The sequence below is a fragment of the Danio aesculapii genome, chromosome 7 (genome assembly GCF_903798145.1).
Source record: "Danio aesculapii chromosome 7, fDanAes4.1, whole genome shotgun sequence".
NCBI lineage: Eukaryota > Metazoa > Chordata > Actinopteri > Cypriniformes > Danionidae > Danio > Danio aesculapii.
The window spans coordinates 2373261-2396819 of NC_079441.1; the positions used below are offsets into that span (position 1 = coordinate 2373261).

The 23559-nt window shown below is 38.6% G+C and overlaps 1 protein-coding gene across 2 annotated transcripts in view; it reads left to right on the plus strand.

Annotated features, from left to right (window-relative positions):
* The window catches only part of LOC130231531 (serine/threonine-protein kinase 24-like), a 118089-nt gene that overhangs the window by 738 nt on the left and 93792 nt on the right, over positions 1–23559 (plus strand). The window contains exons 1-2 of one of the 2 annotated variants that reach the window (XM_056460872.1): positions 3240–3323; positions 15867–15916. In XM_056460872.1, the coding sequence (XP_056316847.1) occupies positions 15874–15916 (43 nt within the window). In that variant the 5' untranslated portion in view covers positions 3240–3323; positions 15867–15873. Of the gene's footprint in view, positions 1–3239; positions 3324–15866; positions 15917–23559 lie in introns of those variants that run through there. The other variant, XM_056460871.1, reaches the window with a different exon arrangement.

Here is a 23559-nt window from a genome sequence, read left to right on the forward strand (position 1 = left end):
TTATTATTAGTTATATTTTGTTCATGGGTTAATTTGAGATTGGAATATTTTAGTTGTGTTAAATTATGAGAGAGGGAAGTATTCACACTGAGAAAATAAAGGATAAAGACCTGACAGAAAACTGACAGTATTTTATAACATGAATTTTATTTAAACTTTTTATTTATTAATTGATTTAGATTTTTTTTTTACAATTGCCTGGGTTTATGTTTTATTTATTATTGCTTTTAATTATTTGAAAGACCAAATTTATCTGTGTATAGCATTTATTTATTTAGTAGGTACTTTATCATTAACATCAAATGAGCAACATGTGCTGAGAAGCACATTAATGAAGTGTAGTGTATAATTTCTTATTATTTAAGGAACATAAGTATAGACCTAGAATATGAGCTGTAATAGAAATGTTTATATGTTGTCATTCGCCAGAGATTGTTTTGTAGCTCAGTGACAGTGTCTTGAATTTGAGGTGAGCAGAAATTGGAGCTCAGTGTAGGGTTGGGTATTGTTTGGGGTTATTTTGATAGCGGTGCTAAATCGATACTTTTAAAATGATACTAGTGGCAAAACGGTGCCTGAACCGATACTTTTGAGCCACAAAATTATGGTGGATGACTAGAAAAATCTTTTATTTGACAAAATCTTTTAAAAAATAATTTGAATAGCACAATACAATTAAAAATTAAAGTAAACATCAGTTCATATTTTATATATTTGAGATACATGAATATATTTCCTTTGATCATTTGTTGGTTAGCATGAATTTAAGATTTGCATAATGAAATTACATTAGCTGACTATTAACCTGTGGAAAGGCTGTCATCAAAATACTGAACTCCTTTTTTCTAGGGTTTACATGGTTATCAGTGATCTAATGATTTGCCTTAATCTGAATAAGACATTAATATGATCAAGCTGTTTACAGGAGTTGCTTTTTTGTCCGTCCAATCATTTAAAATAATGTTTCTGATCATTTTCAGTGTTTCCTAAAAAGATATTTATTCTAGAGTCATTATAAGTCGTATTTCTTAAAGTTTATTTTGTGAATAAAAGCAGTTTTTTTCTTTAAAAATGAAGGTCAGTATTATTAGCCTCCTTCATATTTACTGTATATTTTTTGATATACACAACAAATCAGTTACAAATAATTTGACTAATTATTTCAACTTTCCTAGTTAACTGATTAAGTCTTTAAATTACACTTTAATCTGAATAAAAGACTATAAAACACTTAAAGGGACTTTGTCTGAATACAGCTGTCTTGCAAAATAACTAGTAAAATGTTATGCACTGACTGTCAGCATGGGGAAGATAAAGTAGATATTAGAAATGAGTTAGTTAAACTATTATGTTTAAACATGTGCTGTAAATAAATCATGTGTTGAAGACGGAAAAAACATAATGAAGGCAAAACTGAACAAGCTGAATATGACTTACATGAGCGTGACTGAAAACTATATTTGATCAGTGTTACATCTGTTCTTTGGTACTTGCAGACTATTTGTAAATTGAATACTGCATTTCCTAATGTAAAACTATGTACACTTGATTTCTGATTAATAATGGTCTCTGCATAGCTGAGCAATTCCTATATTAAAAGTGTTAAAATCGCTATTACCTGTGTCAATTTGGGCATCAACCTCTGACGAATGCGGGGAACTAGGCTAATGCGCACAGCACCGTAATGACAGAGAGAGCGAGTGCAAGTGTCACCTAGAGCGCACAGAGAGAGGCCTCAGTCATATCTCCGCAGTTTGCCACCGATGGCTGATCTCGCTACTCTGTGGCGTTTTGACACAAAAATACGTGTCCAAATTTATGGGGGCTAGAGGGGGGCTAAGCTTGTTGACACGGGGACTGGTGAAAGAGTGCTCTTTTAATGGAATTTGATACAGCACATTAAATGGAAAGAAAAAAACCTACGCATTTCGCAACGCAGGTGTCTGTGGTCCTTTAAAGGTTAACAAAAATCACTGTTTACATGGAAGTCTAAACTCTAAACCATAGTATTGTCTTAATCATATTAAAATCGGAGCATTGGTGTCCATGTATGTACTCACTTAAAGCGCCATATGTCCGAGACATTCCTCTGCCTTTGGGCCCTCAAATGTGTCATTAAGTTTGACTGTTTCCCCCTTACACACAACTGTTGTAAATCATCTGCTTCACGTTGCTGTGCCAGAATCCTTGCTTGTAAAATACGCTTTAGAATGCTTAAAAGCAAATTTGATGATCATGCGTGTTGATCTGAAGAGAGTCAATACCTGTGAATAAACACAGGTGTGACATGCTCTATTGATTGGTAAATACTAGTCTTTCTGCTACATTCTGGATCAGTTACAGAAGTCTGGGATTAGTACTGGCTGGAAGAGCATTGCAGTCCAGCCTGTGCGGACCAAAAAAAAAAACTTGGACAAAGATTGGAATAGCATATTTATATTCCTTTATTTTAAGCAGATATTGATTGATTTAAATATTTTTAAATTTATTTGAGAGACAATGAACATTAACAATACAAAAACACAAAAAACTAAATTTCCCAGAATTAGCCAAAAGGCTACTTCTCATCTGTAGTCCCTGAAATTGAGATGGTCTTGTTTGTTTTATTGATTGAATGGATACTAAATTGTAAAAAAGTGTAAAACCATGTAAAACATGACAGGTATTTGATATAAAACCCCACTGGTGTGTTAATTTGTACACAAGTTGCTCATCTGCTGAAGTTTAGAAAAAAAGTAAAACATGTTTAGTAACTTGCACTTTTTGCTTGGCACACACACATTTTATTTAATTTTTTTAGGTTAAGTTACTAATTGTTTCAGTATTACTGGCTAATCAACATGACAAGCAAACGTTACTCGTCATCAGCTACAAAAATCCAGATTGTAGCATCCTATTACGCTCATCTAGGGGTAAGGACGTTACATAAAAGGGAAGACTGCACACATAACGCTGCTTCAGAAAATATATGGGGATTTTATTCACACAATGGTTTTCTCATAAACAAAATGTGTCTCTCAACTTCAGGAGCTGACCAGGTCAAAATAATAAAGTTGTAACAATAGTATTGTAGGGCAAGAATCTTGAAGCACTTTCCCCTGTACAGTTTAATATTAATATATTTGTACATAAAGGTTACTGCAGAATTAAGGGTTATTTATTGTATCATAAGCTACACACTAAAGAGACAAATTCACAGCTACTAATGTATGAATTTTAAAGATAATTTTTTCCCCTTTAGATGCAATCCTATGTTGAACTCTCTGACACCAATGTAGACAGCGATTCCTCAGATGACAGCAAAGAACATCCACCTTCATTTGGTAAGTTTGTGTCATGATAAATTTGACCAATATCAGTGTAGTTTATATTGAATATATAGTAAATAAGTCTTGTGAACATAATATCAATGACCCCTTTGAGACCCCAGATTTACTACATTTAAGTCAAGTAGAGCTTTATTGTCATTGCGCTACATGTGTGGACATACAGTGGAATGAAATGCCATGTCTCGCAGGATCACAGTGCTGCATAAAAAAAAGAAATTATAAATATGAACACAACGTTGCACATAAAAGCCATTTTAACCCATACATAACTAACACACCGAAGCAGTAGTACTAACTATACATAGCCTAAATAATAAGATGGTTGATAACAATATGACGCCGACAACGATGGCTTCCTCCGTGTGGTGCTCTGCAGTAGTTTTTGTTAGTTTGTCCCATTTTGTCACTTTCCTACAATTAGTTCTACCAGAGACAAATTGTTGGACATTCGGACGCATACACAGCAATATATGGGGACCCAAAACAACTCCAAGATAGTTAGTGTCAACACTTTGAAAGGGTCTCATGGGGTCCGCTCCCAACAGAGTTAGATCAACATTCAATTCACTTCACCTTTATCTGTATAGCGCTTTTACAATGTAGATTGTGTTAAAGCAGCTTCACATAAAAGGTCACAGTAAATTCAGCTCAGTTCAGTGTGGTTTAATAATCACTACTGAGAGTCCAAATACTGAAGAGCAAATCCAACGATGCGCAGCTCTATAGATCCCGAACCATGCAAGCCAGTGACGACAGCGGAGAGGAAAAACTTCACTAATTTTTTATGTTTATTTTCTTTATTTTACAAATACGCAACTTTGGTGTTATTATGCGGCTAGAAGGCCATCCGCTGCATAAAACGTGCTGGATAAGTTGGCGGTTCATTCCGCTGTGGCGACCCCGGATTAATGAAGAGACTAAGCCGAAAAGAAAATGAATGAATAAAATACATTTAAAAAATATTTTATCTAACGTTTACACACAGCGAAATAGGCTAATCCAATCCAATCTTTTATAAAAAAAAAATAAATAAACTAAATGAATTTTTGTGAATTGTTTTTATTCCAAGCTAATAACATGTTAGAAAATACTGCAAATCAAGCTGTCGGTATCTCCTCTCGGTTGAAATTCGTTTTTCGAAAAAAAAGAACGAATGTCAGCGCTCAGTCTAGTTGCTTTTTCGATTTTATTTTAGACCTGTATTTAGCTGACAGCTCAGACACAGAGAAAAAACGTAGGCTACATAATATATTCTGTAATCTAAACGACTTAGAAAAACTTTGGTTATACAGCCTACTCGGAGAGGATGAAATGACATCTAAACTGGCTGCAAAATATATACACCATTAGTAGCTAATCAACGCATTTGCCTTATTTTAAAAATCTACTCGTTTTAATCTTGCAATTATGATAACTTTTAGAGATAATGTCTGCTTTTATCAACTTTTCTGTCATTTATTTCTCATTTGCTACTTATTTAATTAATTTGTTGATGTTAGTACATTACATAGGCTATTTTATATACACATCTAAAATCCTTTGGCATTCAAATTTACTTTGAACTTGAAAGAGAGAAAGAAGCTGATTTGACCTGTCAGTGTGCTTCTGAATAACATTTCTTTTTCATTTCAGTCTTTACTTTAACCTATAAAAAAAGTCTCATAATAAATACAATTATTATTGTTAAAAAAGGAATTATGTTTTGTTTAACGCATTTAGTTAACTGTTTATGTGTTGTGGGTAAATGGTTTGTTGTAATCCGGCTACCACCGCAAGTGCGGGAAGCACTGTAATTGATAGTTTTTTTTTCAATAAGGTGGTGAAATAAATACATAAAAATTTTTACTGAGTGTTGTTTACATAAAATATTAATAATAAAAAAACATTGATTTAAAAAGTATTTTGTGACACCCACATCCGTCATTAAAACGCAGGTTTGTGTTTAAAAAATATCTCAGAATCAATGCGTTAATTTTAGGCCGATAATAACTATTTAACGTCTATGCAATTAATGCAATACTATATGTAAAAACTGAAATATTATATACTAACTTTTGGGAAACGGCAAATCAACGAACTATGTTTGTAACGACGGAACTAGCGACCTTATTGGCTAACGATGGTTTTGGGAAACGCAACCCAGGTTGTGAATTATATTTTTCCACACTATAGGCTAGCCTATGCCATGCAACAGGTAACAAATTTGCTTTTGACCTAGATATCCAGTGTTACCCTTTCCTGCTCTGTCTCTTTGTGGTGTTAGAGATAGCAGGGGAGATTCACTTATTACTCGAGGTCCGAAAAATATTCGTTTCTGGGTTAACTCCCTTCTCTTTTCGTTGAATCCGGTGAATGAACGAGGAAACATGTAACTTGGTCCAATTATTTATTATTCTCTGTGTGGTACAACTAAATCTCATATGATGGAAGAAATTTCCTGACCTTGTTTTTGACTCTCCGTGTTCCTTTAATGAGATACCACACAAGATCTCCAATCTCAAATTTTGTGCGACAGCAAGTTTTGTCATACTTTCTCTTTGCTCGAACCACTGACTCACCAAGCACATCACTGGCTATTTGATGTGCTAGCTCCACCCTCTGACGGAGGGTTTGAACATACTCAGGAGCAGTGCTAGTTGCATCAGAGTAAGGGGGTAAACCAGCTCCCAGGTCTACTGGCTCACTCAGCTCCCTGCCAAACATCATGTAATTAGGAGTAAAGTGAGTAGCGCTGTGTCTGGTTACTCTGTAGGCCATGACAGCATAAGGAATCATAAGATCCTAGTCCCAGTGGCAACGTTCCGCAGTCGTGGACAAGATTTTCTTTAGGGTGGAGTTGAACCTTTCCACCTGACCATCTGACTGTGGTCGGAATGGAGTTGTGCGTGTCTTGTCAATGCCAAAGAGCAAACACATCCTCTTAAATACTTCCGACTCAAAGTTTCGACCTTGGTCGCTATGCAACGCCTGTGGAGCCCCATAACGACACACCCAATTTGAAGCAAGCACCACTGCTACAGTTTCTGCCTTATCGTTTGCTAAGGGAAAGGCCTCCACCCATTTTATAAAATAGTCCTGTATCACCAGCATGCAAGACATCCGTCGCTTGGTTTCATTCAGTGGCCCCATAATATCTAGGGCAATACGCTCCATAGGGGCTCCTACTCTGACATTTCCCATTTGAGCCTGTGTCTTCCAAGGCCTGACCGTCGATGCAAAACTTATGCATGTTTGACACCATAGAGCAACATCTTCCCTCATTCGATACCAGTAGTGTCGCGTCTGGAGCCGTGTCACTGTACGCTCAACACCAAAATGTCCACCAATTGGTCCATCATGCATGTGCTCTATGACTGTAGCCTGGCAGATACGGGGCAATATTTTCTGTGGGTAAAACTGGACGTCATCCAGGCAATAATATTGCCTTACCAGAACACCATCTTGCATATACAGCTGTTTACATTGGTTTCAACATGTCTTTGTAGCTGGACTATGAGGTGCAACAGAAACCCATGTTGGCCACTCCTCATTAACCTCCATCTAAGCCCTAATAGGCACAATGTCTGGATCTGTCTTTTGGGCCTCCTGAAGTTCCTCCAGGGACCACCCACAGAAAGTTCCAATCTCATCGGCTTCAGTCGTATTCAGTTTTTCACAAGTTACCCCCACTCGACAGGTGACAGATATTGTTTATTTGAGGGGTCAAATCTTTGAGCTTGCAAGGACACGATTGTTGGCATGGTGGTCTAGAGAGGGTGTCTGCATTACTGTGAAGCTGACCAGGGTGATGGACGATTTCAAAATCATACTCGCCAAGCCTCTCCAACCACTGGGCCAGCTGGCCTTCTGGTTCCTTCATTTTGGTTAGCCATCGAAGACTGCTATGATCCATACGTACAACAAACTGACGGCCTAAGAGGTACTGGCATAGTTGTGATGTGAAATCCACTACCGCAAGCAGTTCTCGTCGCGTTGTACAATAATTCTGTTCTGTTTTAGACAGCCTGCGGCTCCCATATGCCAATATGCGCTCCACACCCTGCTGAACCTAGGATAACACAGCACCAATGCCGACATTGCTGGCATCAGTGTCTAAAATCATTTTTCCCTCATCTAATGGGTAGCCCAGAACTGGTGTGGTGGTTAACAATTCTTTGAGCTTATCAAAAGCTTTTTAGCATTCGGGGGTCCACTGAAACAGAGCGTATTTCCTAGTCAAGGCATGGAGAGGCTCAGCTATGTTGGCAAAGTCTTTCACAAATCGTCGATAATTTGATGCCCAACAAATTGACGAACTTCTCTGATGGATTTAGGTATAGGCCAATCCAGCAATTTTCGTATTCTAGAGGGGTCGGTGGTCATCCCCTGTTCAGAGAAAATGTGGCCCAGATATGCTACCTGTCAGCGAAATAAGCAACACTTTGATGGCTTCAGCTTCAAGTTAGCATTCTGCAGCCTATCAACAACTTGACTTAGACGCTGAAGCATCTCTGGAACATCACGACCCAGCCCTATTATATCATCCAGATACACCAGGCATGTCTCCCACTGCAAACCGGCTAATACCCTGTCCAAAAGCCTTTGAAAAGTTGCAGGGGTATTACATAATCCAAACGGCATTACATTCCATTCAAACTGCCCCTTTCTTGTGCAAAATGCAGCGGCTCGGCAGGCTCGTGGTGTCAATTCCACCTGCCAGTACCCAGAGGCCAGGTCCAGTGTGCTGAACCATCGAGCAGTGGAGAGGGTGTCCAGAGTATCCTGTATACGCGGCAATGGGTAAGCGTCCTTGATGGTGCAATTATTTAAAGCACGATAATCCACACAAAGACGATAAGTGCCATCTTTTTTATGCACCATTACTATAGGGAAGGCCCAGCTACTATTGGTGGGACAGATCAACCCAGACCTTGCTTTACTTGCTGGTCAGCATCTTGTTGTTTCTCTGGAGCCATTCGACGTGGGGGTTGCTTAATCAGCAGGTCCAGTTGAAAACACATTTCCATAATTGCGGAGTACTTGAACTAGCTGAGACTGTTCATCTTGGCTAAGATCAGCCACACTCTGATTATACAACTCTTGCAAATGCTGCGGAACAGTATTTTCCCCGAATGACTGAGCACTGGCTGGCCTGCTGACAGACTCTAAAGCTTTAGCAGGTTGAAAAAAACCTGCTATAGATCCTCTTTTGATGGTTACAGCTGTGCTCCACGGGTTAAATATGCTGAGCGGTATGCTCATGGAGGGCTGGGCTTCCACCAGCACGCGAGCTACCAGTACTTTATATTTTTCTACAAAACCCCTGATGGGGCTTAACATCACTTCACCTTTAGGGTGGTTCTTGAAATTAATGTTGCTCCTGACTACATACTTCAAACCTGCCTCAACCACCACGGTTCTGGCCACCCTCACTGCCTGTGTCTTTGGTATATTCATAGCCTGACAGTATGGCACTTCCTCACCGAAAAGTATGATGCAATTATTCCCGAAATCAAGACGTGCTTGAGCCTGGGTGAGGAATGGATGACCCAGAAGCGCTTCCCCGCTTGCGATGTCTGCTACCAAGAAATGCACATTCACTTGTCGATTGTTTATCTGAACTGGAATGTGACTCTTACCCAACACTAACACATCGCCAGGACCCACCCCCACTATTGTCTTCGCTGCTGATGGCTAGAGTGGGGTCCGGAAATCCGGACGGATGGCATTGTACAGTTGCAAGGGCAACACTCTCTTCCGTGCCCCACTGTCCAATCCAGCGCAGACATTTAACCCTTGGATAGTCATTTGAATACTAATTTCTTGACTATAATGTTTCAAATGAATCACAGTGGGTTCTGAGCTTTTGTGGGCAGCTGCTAGAGATGGGCCCCTGGTTGTTTTCCTAGGGGAGGGACAATTATTTTTCATATGCCCAACACCTGTGCAGTTATGACAGCAAATTTCCTCCCATTTAATGTGTTTAGAGCCTCTCCGTGGGGCTGGCAAGTGCTGACGCTCAGATGCGACTGCTTTAAAGCTGGTCGTGGAAGTAGCTTTTACCATAAATGCTTCATCCCCTTCCCTGACCACAGCTGTGTGGGGCTTATGACATAAGAGTCCATGCACTCCTGTTTGCGCGTCATAAAGTCATAAACCTGGGCAAGGGTGTGTGGTCGTTTCTCCAATAGCTTTTGTACAATCTCAGTATCCCTTTAAGAATAAGTGAAAACTTCTACCCCTATAGCATCCTGCTCTCTTTCCGTCTAATCACTATAGGCTACTGATACTCTCTCATATATATCATCCCTTAGTACATGTAGTGTTTCCCTCCGTTTGCGAACACCTGTCTCAACTCGATAGCAACTGCAACAGCATGCTCCAAAGGGCCATATGCGACCTCCATTTCCTCAACTATATGACTGTAGTCCCACTGAGCTGATTGTGGATTCCTGTGGACTATTGCTCCTGCTGCACCCATTAAACAAAACTTTAATTGGATGGTCATAGTCTCTTTAGTCCAGTGGTTTGCTTTTGCACAGCTCTCGAAGCGATAGAGAAACTCCCTCAATTGACCAGGACGCAAAGTGGGGACTCTTTCCCGTGGTCCATAGTCATCATCACTCTCAGAATTTTGATACTGTGCAGTACATGGCTGGTGTGCCCATGACTCATGTGGTTCACATATGGGGGAAGAGAATCCTAATGGCACTGTGGTATTATCATGCTGCTGGGATACGCTAACATATTCTTTGTTTTGGGATGCACTACAACACAGAGCGCCAGGCTGTGGGTTGGCCGCAGGAGTGCTATAGACAAAAACCCCCGCATAAGCAGAAGTGAATAGATTCATACATGGGGTTGTCACAGTAGCTATTAGTGGTTCTGCGGGCATACAGCCACCATCATAGGTGTATAAACCCAGTTCATCACATTCCACATGAATTCCATAGCTTCTTTCAACATCAGCTTTAAAGGGATTATTGTCAGATAACTGCAACTCCTTATTTGGTAAATGACATGCTGCCCATGCATTGTTATGCATCTGTTTACCACAACAAAAATTATCATTGCATCCTTCACTTTCATTCCTTAAGTGCAAACAGTTAGTTCTGATTCCAGCATATTTCACCACAGACATTGGATGGATGGAATGACTGATCCTATTTCCGAATAAACAATGCTTATTTTTAGTTGCAAAACGCTGACTAGGATCCGCCATTTTGACTTTTTCGCGTTGTGTAGAAAACAGCGTTTGTATGCTTTAAGCTTAATTTCAAGTGCCTTTTACAGCGTGCTCACCCGTGCTGCAACCGTCATAAAGTCAGTCCCTTCGTGGTCGTCAGTGTTAACCTTTCCTGCTCTGTCTCTTTGTGGTGTTAGAGATAGCAGGGGAGATTCACTTATTACTACAGGGCCGAATAATATTAGTTTCGGGATTAACTCCCTTCTCTTTTCGTTGCAGCCGGTGAATGAACGAGGACACATGTAACTTGGTCCAATTATTTATTATTATCCGTGTGGTACAACTAAATCAGTCACCAAAGAGGAAACAGCACTCAAAACAGTCTCATTGCGAAAAAGAATAGCGGTCCTCTTTTCTGTCTCTCCCTCTCCGCTTCACACACACACACACGCACACGCGCACACGCGCACACACCAAACTGTAGCCCCGCCCCTTAAAGGCCCACCCATTTTACAACACCAGTCAAAGCACGACGCATCCTGGCATTATGGATATATTAGCTAATTGTTATTATTATTATACATTAGTGGACACAATGCACTTTTTTAAATAAGCTGATTTTTTTCTTTTTCTGCATGCGTGTGAAAGAGAAATGAACAGAGAAAATGAACAGACGATAGATAATATGCGGCTCACTTTGCGTGTGGATTTGCCCATTTATTTAATTCATGACTGCCACTAGTTCTGAGTGTATGAGAGTGTTTTATATAAAGTGGCAGTTGGTCAAATATTTGTTACATAGCCTGTAATAAATAATAAATAGTCCACTGATAAAATAAGTTCAGGTGATCACAAGTTCACAATCAGGTGATGTGCTCCACCGGCACGATAATCTTAATATTATTTTGTAGTGTGTGCTGTTTTTCATTTGTGCACGTTTAAGATTTGAGGTAATAACATCGCCATGATGGTCAAAGAAATCGAAGCATTTATTTCACCCCAATGCAATTTGATAGGGCACTATAAAGGCTAAAGAATTTTATTCTTATATTTGCTTTTTGCAGCCTAGGGTTTCTCACCATGTATCTTTTCTAAAACATAGCCTACAGTGTAGTGTAAAAGCATGTTTATTACTAAGAAACCTAAAACAAAATTATATTTCAATTAAACACATCACATCACAAAGTACACATACAGAACCATCTATTTACTATTGTGAAAAGGCAAAGCTGAAAATCTGTGGTTAAAGCGCCACCCAGTGGTCAAAAGCTGCAGGCGCATCAACTAGCGTCGCTGCCGCGGTATGAACGGCACCAAAGGGAACAAATTGAAGTAGTGACATCTGTATGTAATAATATTACTTTTTCAAAGTAATGAGTATAACGCATTACCTTTTAAAAATAAGTAATATTATTTGAGTTACTTTTAAAAAAAATTGAACGCAAGTCACTTTTACCTTGCTTAATTGACTTTTACAAAATATATGATTAAAATAAAATAAAATGATAAAAAGGATGAAATGATAAAAAAACATGATATTAATTGTACCCAGCTTGATATACTCCAGAGCAGAAGAAGAGCAGAGCAGAAAAAAAGACAGACAAAGTTTACCACAGATTTTTTTTCAGTTGCTGTCGCCACTGGCTTGCATGGTTCGGGATCTGTAGAGCTGCGCATCGTTGGATTTGCTCTTCAGTGTTTGGACTCTCAGTAGTGATTATTAAACCACACTGAACTGAGCTCAACTGAACTGAACTTAAACACTACAAACTGAACTACACTGTTCCTATTTACTGTGACCTTTTATGTGAAGCTGCTTTGACACAATCTACATTGTATAAGCGCTGTACAAATAAAGAGGAATTGAATTGAATTTTTCTTAACCATGTGAAAAAGCCCAAATTCTGAGAAATACAAACTGACCAATCAACATGAGACCACGTCGTAAGCCCCTAAAGTTCTCACATATTAACCAGGCCCTAATCTAATCAGTATCTGCCTTTGGAGTGAGAATGGACCTTCTTTGGTGAAGACGACATGTTTTGCCATATAAACCAATGCATATGCTAATTTACATTCCTACAGACTAATATGCTCTGCAGACCCACAGAAACATGCTGGTTACAAAACTGTTATTGTTCTGACATTGGTAGTAGCTTTGAGAAGAGCCTGAAGACATACAGGGGGAAAAAGCTTTTTACTAAATAAACTGACCCAGCTCATTATTTAGGGTGACAATACATCCTCTTTTTCTCTGACATATCCTCCATTTGGGACTTAAAAATGCAATCTGATAGGATTTCTAAATCTCCTATATTGTCCGGTATTCTGCTTTCGCTAGCTGTTGTTGATTGTATGCATTTCGCATTATTTTATATGCATACTTTGAAGTAGGGGTGGGCGGTACACCGGTGTCATAGTCATCACCGGTGTGACATTGCACCACGACATGGATTTTCTAATACCGTCAATACCGTAATAAATCAATTATGCGCCTTGAACGGCTGCATTTACATCAATAATAGCTAATTCTAAATAATAAGGCATTACATTTTCTTCAAACGTTCAGTTGTGGTCTGAATACATGTCCTTATACTACAGGGCTCGAAATTGCAACCATTTTGGTCGCATGAGCGCCCGAAATTTAATCTATGCGCCCGCATAATATATTTGGGAGCATTTGTGTGTCTGAATATAATGGTTGTAGTGCAATCTGATTTGATTTTCTCTAAATCTTGCTTAATCGCTCTACCCTGCTGCTGTATTGGTTCATATTAGCTGTCAGTCACTCAATGCTTCCCGCTGTCAGATAACAGGGAGCTTTTGTTACTGCAGGAAATGCAAACGGCTGAAGAGTGAAAAGTGCACAGGTTTGCAAACCTCCCCTAAAGTTATAATAATAATAATGGCGCAGATGACAGCGATCATGACATGAGGTAAATGTTGATCCGCCAGCTGAGATCAATCGAGTGTTTTCGGAGAAGGTGCCTGAATCTCGATGCGTTGCATTCACCGCGTGTTCAGCGCAAATGTCCGCTAAATATAAAATCTAATACTGTAGACATCATCGCCAAAGAAACTCACCTTTACTAAGTTTACACTGAAACTACGGCTCATAACAAAGACCGGTATTGCGCTGGTGGTCATCGCGAGAATCCTGCTCTGTCTGCTCATAAATTGGTGCGGCTGACTCGCCTGCTTTATTCCACCAACACAGAGAAATGAAGATCAGCTCATAACGAGACTGAGCATTTACAATGACCCAAACCAAAACTTTTAAAGAGTGATAGAAGTGAGACTTTCTTTTGTCCGTTCTTCCTTGAGATGTTTTTTATTTTGCTATTGAAAGTAATACCATGATATTTTACCGTCACCGTTCAAAAGATGAAAAATACTGTGATATTAATTTTAGGTCATATCGCCCACCCCTACTTTGAAGGGTGTATCTCAATCTCTCAGCAGCACCAAGACTACAGCAGAGAGAGACAGAGAGCAGATTTTACCTGTCAGAGGTGAACATGGCTCTTGAATAGTATGGGTGAAATAGTGGATTTCTGTTTATCATTTATTTCAAGTTTGTTTTTTTTTTTGTTTTTTTTTCTTAAAATCTGAACACACTGAAAAGAAACACAGTGTCATGTAAAATGTGTTAAATGCTAAACCTTTTAGGTGTTTGTTAAATAAGAATAAGAAATAATAATAGAATTGGACGCCTCACACCCAGCACACTACCTGTTCGAACTGTTACCGTCTGGTCGGCGCTTCAGAGCACCAAGCACAAAAACAGCCAGACACAGGAAAAGTTTCTTTCCTCAGGCTGTCTACCTTATGAACAGTTAAATATTCCCCTACTGTGCAATAAATATGTGCAATACTTTCTCATATGCACCTGTACACAGCACCTTATATCAATATACAATGCAATACCTTCTCCATTCGCACTTGTACACAGCAACGTATAACCGGTATATTCATAACAAATCTGTACACACAATTCAACATCCAGATTTCTTGACTAACTCCATCTCAGTACTTCTGTAGCCAAAACAAATTCCATGTGTGTGTGAAGCACACTTGGCAATAAAACCAATTCTGAAAATAACCCAACCACAATAAATACTTAGTGTGCAGTAAATTATGCGTATGTGTGTGTGTGCGTGTGTGATACACACTATCTACTATCTGTGATTATTTATTGAACAATGTTGAATAACTGAAATTACAACACACATATCTAACAGTCCCTCTTTACTTATAAATAAATAACCTGCACTTTTGGATACAAAATAAATTATTTTCAGTGCTTTTCATATTAAAAGTAGAAAATACGCATTATCTTTTAATCAACCTGGGAAATTACATCGATTATAGGTTCTGAATGACAATTTTGATTATTTTTTGATTAATCGCCCAGCTTTAACTGTTAATTAAAAGGTGAGAACATTTCTCTGCTTTTAAATCGATGGTGTGCCAACTTTGTCATCTTTGAAATTTTTCCAACAAAACTAGTTAGTCTAAGAAATCAGTTTTTGACCAATTTAACAACAAAAATTTCTACCTAAGATGAAAAATGCAGCTTTTTAACATTTTCATGTTGTAGATAAGACATTTGTTTGGCAGGAGGGAAGAGCTACTTTAGTAATTAAAAGAGCAGGATACAACGCTGACTGATCACTGGTGTGTGTGTGGGCGTGTATGTGACTACTGGTGTGCATGCATGAAAATTCTGAATTTGGGTCTCGATTTGATGAGTAGAGATTCTAAGTCAGTTAAACTTACAGTTAATTAATCAATTAATGAATTGTTGTATTTGCTGTTTTTGACTTGTACTGTTTTCAAAAGGTTTAGATATCTGCAATTATTTTTAATTACCTGACTATTTTATGCAATTAAGCATTTAATATAAAAATGTGTTACAAAATGTATGTTTTTTTACTTTACACTTTAGGCTCGAAATAAAAAATAAAAAAACTTGCTCAGAGACAATAAAAAGAAGAGTTATAAAAATAATTATTAGATACACAAAACACAGTTTAGCATTTACAGAGTGTAACAATATATACAAGTTTGTACTCAGTGTTTGAAGGAACATAGTAAGGACAGAAGGAATGCAGATAAGAAAAAGCTATATAAAAAAAAAACAACAACAACCCTCATGTCCCTTTTGAGATCCTTGAGAAACAAATGGAAACAAAAAGGGGACAATAAAAACTGATGGAAATTGTATCATCATACAGTGATCTTAAGTTAAATTTCTGTTGTTCCACATTAAAGACAGCTGGGATTATTCATTTACTGAACTGTAGAACACAGTATCCTGAATACCAGACTTTTGGTTCAAGTTCTGCATTTTAATTTATATTTTCCTACAGCATTAAAATGAGCAATACAAGCAATAATTTCAAATCAACCCCAAGAGCAAGTGAGTATAAAACCTTATTTATTTATTTTTTTGCTTTTCACACGTTTTTCTTTCCATTTCAAATCCTGATTGTAGAAGTGCTGGAAAAACATGAATTCACCATAGAAAAGGAACTTGGACAAGGGATTTCAGGACGAACATTTCTGGTGAAAAATGCAGATGGAGATCTTTTCGTGGTCAAAGAGGTCAACTACAGAGATGTAAGTAGTCAAGCATTTATTGACAAAAGTGTTGAGATATGGAATTAAAACTTTATTTTTAAAAATACCATCTTTCATTCACTTAAATTTGTTCTCCACAGAACGTGCCTCTCGACACAGTCAAAAATGAAGTCAGCATCCTGAAGAAGCTTCACCATGGATATATTGTTGCTTATAAGGACTCATTTAATGGTATGACTGTTTACATTTTAGAATAATTAGGCTGGCTTGTGCAGCAAGCCAGACTACTGTTATCCTATTTAAACTTATTATTATTATTATTATTTTTTTTTATTATTCTTCTTCTGAGACTAAATTTCTAACTCTATCTCCTCCTAGAGCTTTCAAGCTATGACCACCAAACTCGCACCAGACCTCCGAACTATTCGGACTCGGATTGCTATATCTCCTCAGACTGATCCGACTTTCGGTTTTCCGAAAAACGTCCCGGGACCACCGAAAAAATCCCATAGGCTTAACATGGGGTCAAACTTTGTGAGCTCATAACTCTGCGTCAGAATGTCACACAGACTTCTAACTGGGCTCATTTAACTCAGACTACCTAACTGCCAATAACTGATGAGCTTTAAACTTTCTAGCCACGCCCTAGCAACCACTTTTGGACCCTAGAAACTGTCCCATAGACTTCCATTGCAAATGATGCTCATTGACTTTACATTGGATCAAACTTTGTGAGCTCATAACTCTGCATCAGACTGTCACAAAGACTAATGGCTGAGCTCATTTAACTCAGTCTAGCCAGCAGCCAATCACTGATGGCCTTTTAACTTTCTAGCCACACCCTAACAACCAGATACTGCACCCTAGCAACTGTCCCATAGACTGCCATTATAGAGGCCCAGATTGATATCGTCCTGCTGCAGTGTTATAGAGACATGGGGGTTGTTTTTAACTGTTCATACTGGCAAGAAGCTTTGATACATCATCAGTCTAAGCTGTCAATCAACTCCATAGCAACAAAACAGACTAACCTAGCAACGATATAACAGCAGCTATATCTCAGTATCAGAACATCGTAGAGAAGCGGGGGTTGGCTTATTTGACTCATGCTAGCACACCATAAATCCTGTATGGTTCACATGCTAGCAATGACTAGCAACATGCTAATTCATGCTGGAATCATGCTAGTAACATGCTAATCCATGCTAGAATCTTGCTAGTAACATGCTAATTCATGCTGGAATCATGCTAGTAACATGCTAATTCATGCTAGAATCATGCTAGTAACATGCTAATTCATGCTAGAAACATGCTAGTAACATGCTAATTCATGCTAGAATCATGCTAATAACATGCTAATTCATGCTAGAATCATGCTAATAACATGCTAATTCATGCTAGAATCATGCTAGTAACATGCTAATTTATGCTAGAATCATGCTAGTAACATGCTAATTCATGCTAGAATCATGCTAATAACATGGTAATTCATGCTAGAATCATGCTAATAACATGCTAATTCATGCTAGAATCTTGCTAGTAACATGCTAATTCATGCTAGAATCATGCTAGTAACCTGCTAATTCATGCTAGAATCATGCTAGTAACATGCTAATTCATGCTAGAATCATGCTAGTAACATGCTAATTCATGCTAGAATGATGCTAATTCATGCTAGAATCATGCTAGTAACATGCTAATTCATGCTAGAATCATGCTAGTAACATGCTAATTCATGCTAGAATCATGCTAGTAACATGCTAATTCATGCTAGAATGATGCTAGTAACATGCTAATTCATGCTAGAATCCTGCTAGTAACATGCTAATTCATGCTAGAATGATGCTAGTAACATGCTAATTCATGCTAGAATCATGCTAGTGACATGCTAATTCATGCTAGAAACATGCTAGTATCATGCTAATTCATGCTAGAATCATGCTAGTAACATGCTAATTCATGCTAGAATCATGCTAGTAACATGCTAATTCATGCTAGAATGATGCTAATTCATGCTAGAATCATGCTAGTAACATGCTAATTCATGCTAGAATCATGCTAGTAACATGCTAATTCATGCTAGAATCATGCTAGTAACATGCTAATTCATGCTAGAATGATGCTAATTCATGCTAGAATCATGCTAGTAACATGCTAATTCATGCTAGAATCATGCTAATTCATGCTAGAATCATGCTAGTAACATGCTAATTCATGCTAGAATCATGCTAATTCATGCTAGAAACATGCTAATTCATGCTAGGATCATGCTAGTAACTTGCTAATTCATGGTAGAATCATGCTAGTAACATGCTAATTCATGCTAGTAACATGCTAATTCATGCTAGAATCATGCTAGTAACATGCTAATTCATGCTAGAATCATGCTAGGAATATGCTAATTCATGTTAGAATCATGCTAGTAACATGCTAATTCATGCTAGAATCATGCTAGTAACATGCTAATTCATGCTAGAATCATGCTAATAACATGCTAATTCATAGTAGAATCATGCTAATGACATGCTAATCTATCTATCTATCTATCTATCTATCTATCTATCTATCTATCTATCTATCTATCTATCTATCTATCTATCTATCTATCTTTTCGTACTTTTTAAAACTACTTTAAACTAAATAAACTATTACCAACAGACTTTCACAAGCCAGCCTCAAAGTTTGTCCTCAAACTTTAATAATCTAGTTACTTTTTGTTATCCTTCTCATATATTGATTGTCTTATTAAAATATATTTGTTTATGCAGATATAGAATCTGGACACTTTTACATTGTTATGGAGTACTGTGCCAGGGGAGATCTTCACAACAAGATGAAAGAACAAAAAAAAGTTGGGATCTTTGAAGAACAACAAGTGAGTGTCTACAGCTTTGCTAAATGAACTAATTAATATATAATCTAAAATTTCATACAAGTTATAGCAATAGATTACACAGATTAAAGTAATGAATTTTGTCAGGAGCTCTTAAACTCTTGGTATTTTTCATCCACTCTGGGGTAATTTTGAGAGTTAATTTGGCCACAACTTTCTGTGTTTCAGCAAACAGAATGATCTTTATGAATCTTATTTTGACACATATTTTGGGAAAATCAGTGATGTCATGAACTTGGCAATTAAAGAGTCAAAAATTGTTTTGATCAAAACTGAGGTTGCAAAAAAATTGAAAACATATTTATCTGATGATTTTCTTTACAACAATTTACTTTAGTGAATGTTTTGTTCTTGAACATAATGAAAAGGTAGTACATTTGAATAGACAAGGAATTACAAATATATTCATAATCCTTATGGATCCCACAATCCACGGTTCATTTATCTACTTGTAGATTATTCCAACATTTGTAACGATCACCTCCTGTGTCATTCAAAACATTTTGTGTTTAACTTGACAAGCAAAAATGAATGTTGTAGCAATTACATTATTTAATCTATAGGTGGTGACAACCAGCCATCAAAAATATGCCACTGATTAGGCCTTCAAAAATGTCTTGTTTATTTGAGACTCACTTTAAAGCCTAGATCAATCAGACAGTGAAAATCAGTGATTTTTAAAGAAAACCGAACTTAAACACAGTGATTTGGAATGGCATACTGTTTACCGGTAGCACTTGAAACGGGTTCAATAAATGTCCTTCTGCATATTCCAACGAAATCGGTGCTGACTTGTCTGCTTTTCCTGGGAATTACTCGCGTAAATGCAAACTCACATAAATGTCTGTGTGATGTAGTGAACCTGGAGTGGGTCCACTATGAGGCGTGTGTGTTATTTATTTACAAGCATGAAGTAATGTCCAGTGTATAAAAAATAAAAATAAAATTATAAACACAGTGTTCAATGTCCCAAAAAGATATGTACAAAAAAAAATAATAAAAAATAAATATATATATATATATATATATATATATATATATATATATATATATATATATATATATATATATATATATATATATATGAGCACACACACACACACAAAAATGATCTGAACGGGACAATGGTAAACTGGTACAAGCCAAGAGTTGTTCTGAAAGCAGTCAGTGGTCTTGAAGAAGGATGGGGGGGGGCACCTGCCAGTATCCTTTACACTGGTTCAGTGTAGTGGGCCTGTCCTATCCTCTCCAACAAGTCATCGATCCTTGGCATAGGGTAGGCATTGAACCTCAACTAGGAGTTCAGCCTTCTGAAGTCGAGACACTCTCAGGGATCCATCTTTCTTCGAGACGATGACCAATGGACTACTCCATTCTGAAGACGAAGTCTCGATCACTCCCAAATCTTTCATAGTATTGATCTCCTTCTTAAATGGATTCAGCAGTTTCTCCAGGATTTGGTAAAGTCTCTGTCTTGATGGTATAGTGTTGGTTAGATGAATAGCGAGATGTGCTACCTCGGTTTTGCCTGGTCTCTGCTGGAACAATAAAGGGTAGCTGTCAAGTAAAACTTGTAAATCTTGCTGTTTCTTCTCTTCCAGGTGTTCCAGTTTCAGTTCTACAGATCTCCTCAGCATTGCTGTCTCCTCTGATGGTTCACTTTCATCTTTCTCCACTTTCTATACCATCAACAACTGTTGAGGTTTTTGCTGTCTCTTGTCTTGGCCTCCTTCCACTCTTTCAGGAGGTTAACATGGTAGGTTTAGTGATTCTTTTTCTTCTGAAGGTGATGCATCTCATATGTGATTGGACTCATCTTCCTGGTGATCTCATAGGGACCTTGCCACTTTGCCAGAAGTTTGTTAGGTCATGTAGGTAACAGCAATAATACCTTCTGACCAGGCTGAAACTGCAAAAGAAAAGCCTTCTTGTCGTACCATCTTATGCTTATTGTGCACCTCTTTCAGTTTCTCCTCTGTCTGCTCCCAGTAAGTCTCTAGCCTCTCCCTCATCTCCAAGATTAACTTAATGATGCTGCCCTTTTCCTTAGCTGCTGGAGAATTTGTTTAGCTTTTTTTGCCTAGACTGCAGCTCTGACAAGACGTTTGGCCATAGGAGAAATGGTTGTTCCCAACTGATTCTGGTTTCTCTCAAGGTTTTTTTTGTCATTCACGTTTGCCAATTGGTGAAGTTTTTTCCTCGACGCTGTTGCCACTTGGATGCTTGAGGTAACTCTCTATAGGCTATCAGCAGGAATGGTAGCCATTTGTCCCAGTCTCAGCCAGTGTCATTTGCTAACTTCCTCAGCATGCCCTTCGTGTCGCATTGAATCTCTCCACCAGCCCATTCGTTTGAGGGTGGTAAGGGGTCGTCCTCAGTGCAGTGATGGGAATCACTGTTGACTGTGCGAGTGCTGGTCGCACCATTTTCTGGATCGCTTCATGGAGCCCCCTCAGCTCGCAAGGATACCACTCCTCCCTCGCTTGCTGCAACTCGAGGAACTCCCCCACCAGGCTCGCCATGCCCCAACTGGACTGTGGAAGGCTCACCACCTTTTGCATGCTCTGCAGCTGCCTCCTCTTCATCAGATGGACTTCCCCAAGAAGCTTCGTCCTTCGCCTCGGATCGTAGACCCGGCATTCTCACATTTTCCTCTTCCGGGTGGTCAACCCACTTCTGACATCAAAATGTGATGTAGTGAACCCAGAGTTCACTACGAGGCATGAGGCCTGACACCACAAACAAACCAAAATCAAACAGCCAAAAATATACACACACACAAAGTATCAAATCAACAAAAAAATATAAAGACTTAAATATACACAACACAAAACATTCAAAAGGAAAAAATGTAAACACTGTATACTTGTATCCACTCACAAACAAGGAATTGTTCACGGCTCTACCACAACATGCTCGCTTGCCAGGTAAACTGACACTGAGCTGGAGTCTGGTGTCTCTCTTTATGCGCCAGACTTTGCCATCGATTGGCACAAAACATTTTCAGGTAAGTACATAAAACATACCTCTTTCACCTTCGCCTTAAAGGCATCTCTTTAAACATCCAACATTCATGTCTGCTTAACAGACAATAAATTACAAAAACATAAAACACATACAACCATTAACATACATCCTCTTTTATACAGGACAGACATTGATGCTTTCAGCGCACGAACCGCCATGGCACAGCTTTTGTTGTCATAAGCGCACGCCATCCCTTCACTTGGTTTCGCTGGCCCCGCGCTGCAGTCCGAACCTTCCCAGTGAAACAACGACAAACAAACACAGACTCAAATACAGACAATAGGGGTGTGTAAGTGTATGCATCATGAGACTGCAGGGGAAATGTGGAAGATTGAAAGGTGATTTAAGTGACTTTGAGCGTGTCATGGTTGTTGGTGCCACATGGGCTGGTTTGAGTATTTCAGACACTGGGATTTTCACGCACATCCATCTCTAGGGTTTACAGAGAATGGTCCAAAAAAGAGTAAATATCCAGTGAGTGGCAGTTCTGTAGGTGCAAATGCCTTGTTGATGCCAGAGGTCAGAGGAGAATGGCCAGACTGGTTCCAGCTGATAGAAAGGCAACAGTAACTCAAATAAGCACTCGTTACAACGGAGGTCTGCAGAAGAGCATCTCTGAACACACAACACGTCCAACCTTGAGGCGGATGAGCTACAGCAGCAGAAGACCACACCGGATGCCGCTCCTGTCAGCTAAGAACAGGAAACTGAGGCTACAATTCACACAGGCTCACCAAAACTGGACAATAGAAGATTGGAGAAACGTTGCCTGGTCTGATGAGTCTCCATTTCTGCTGCCACATTAGGATGGTCGGGTCAAAAGTTGAAGTAAACAACATGAAAGCATGGATTCATCCTGCCTTGTATCAACAGCTCGGGCTGGTTGTTGTGGTGCAATGGTGTAGGGGATATTTTCTTGGCACACTTTGGGTCCATTAGTACCGATTAAGCATCATGTCAATGATTGTTGCTGACCATGTCCATCCCTTTATGACCACAGTGTACCCATCTTCTGATGGCTACTTTCAGCAGGATAACGCACCATGTCATAAAGTGTGAATCATCTCAGACTGGTTTCTTGAACATGACAATGAGTTCACTGTACTCAAATGGCCTCCACAGTCACCAGATTTAAATCCAATATAGCACCTTTGGGATGTGGTGGAAAGGGAGATTCACATCATTGATGTGCAGCCGACAAATCTGCAGCAACTGCATGATGCTATCATGTCAATATGGAGCAAAATCTCTAAGGAATATTTCCAGTACTTTGTTGAATCTATGCCACGAAGAATTAAGACAGTTCTGAAGGCAAAAGGGGTCCAACCTGGTACTAGTAAGGTGTACCTAATAAAGTGGCCGGTGAGTGTAAATTCATAATAACTGCTGATATGTTGAAATGTCTGTTCCTGATCATGGTTTTTCATGTTACAAGGCACTTTATCAAATGAATTGTTAGTTTACATTTTTGGATAAATAAAGTCCACGGTTATTATTTACTCTTTCTCAAGTGGTTTTTAACCTTTATGAGTTTCTAACTTCTGCAGAACACAAAAGAACAT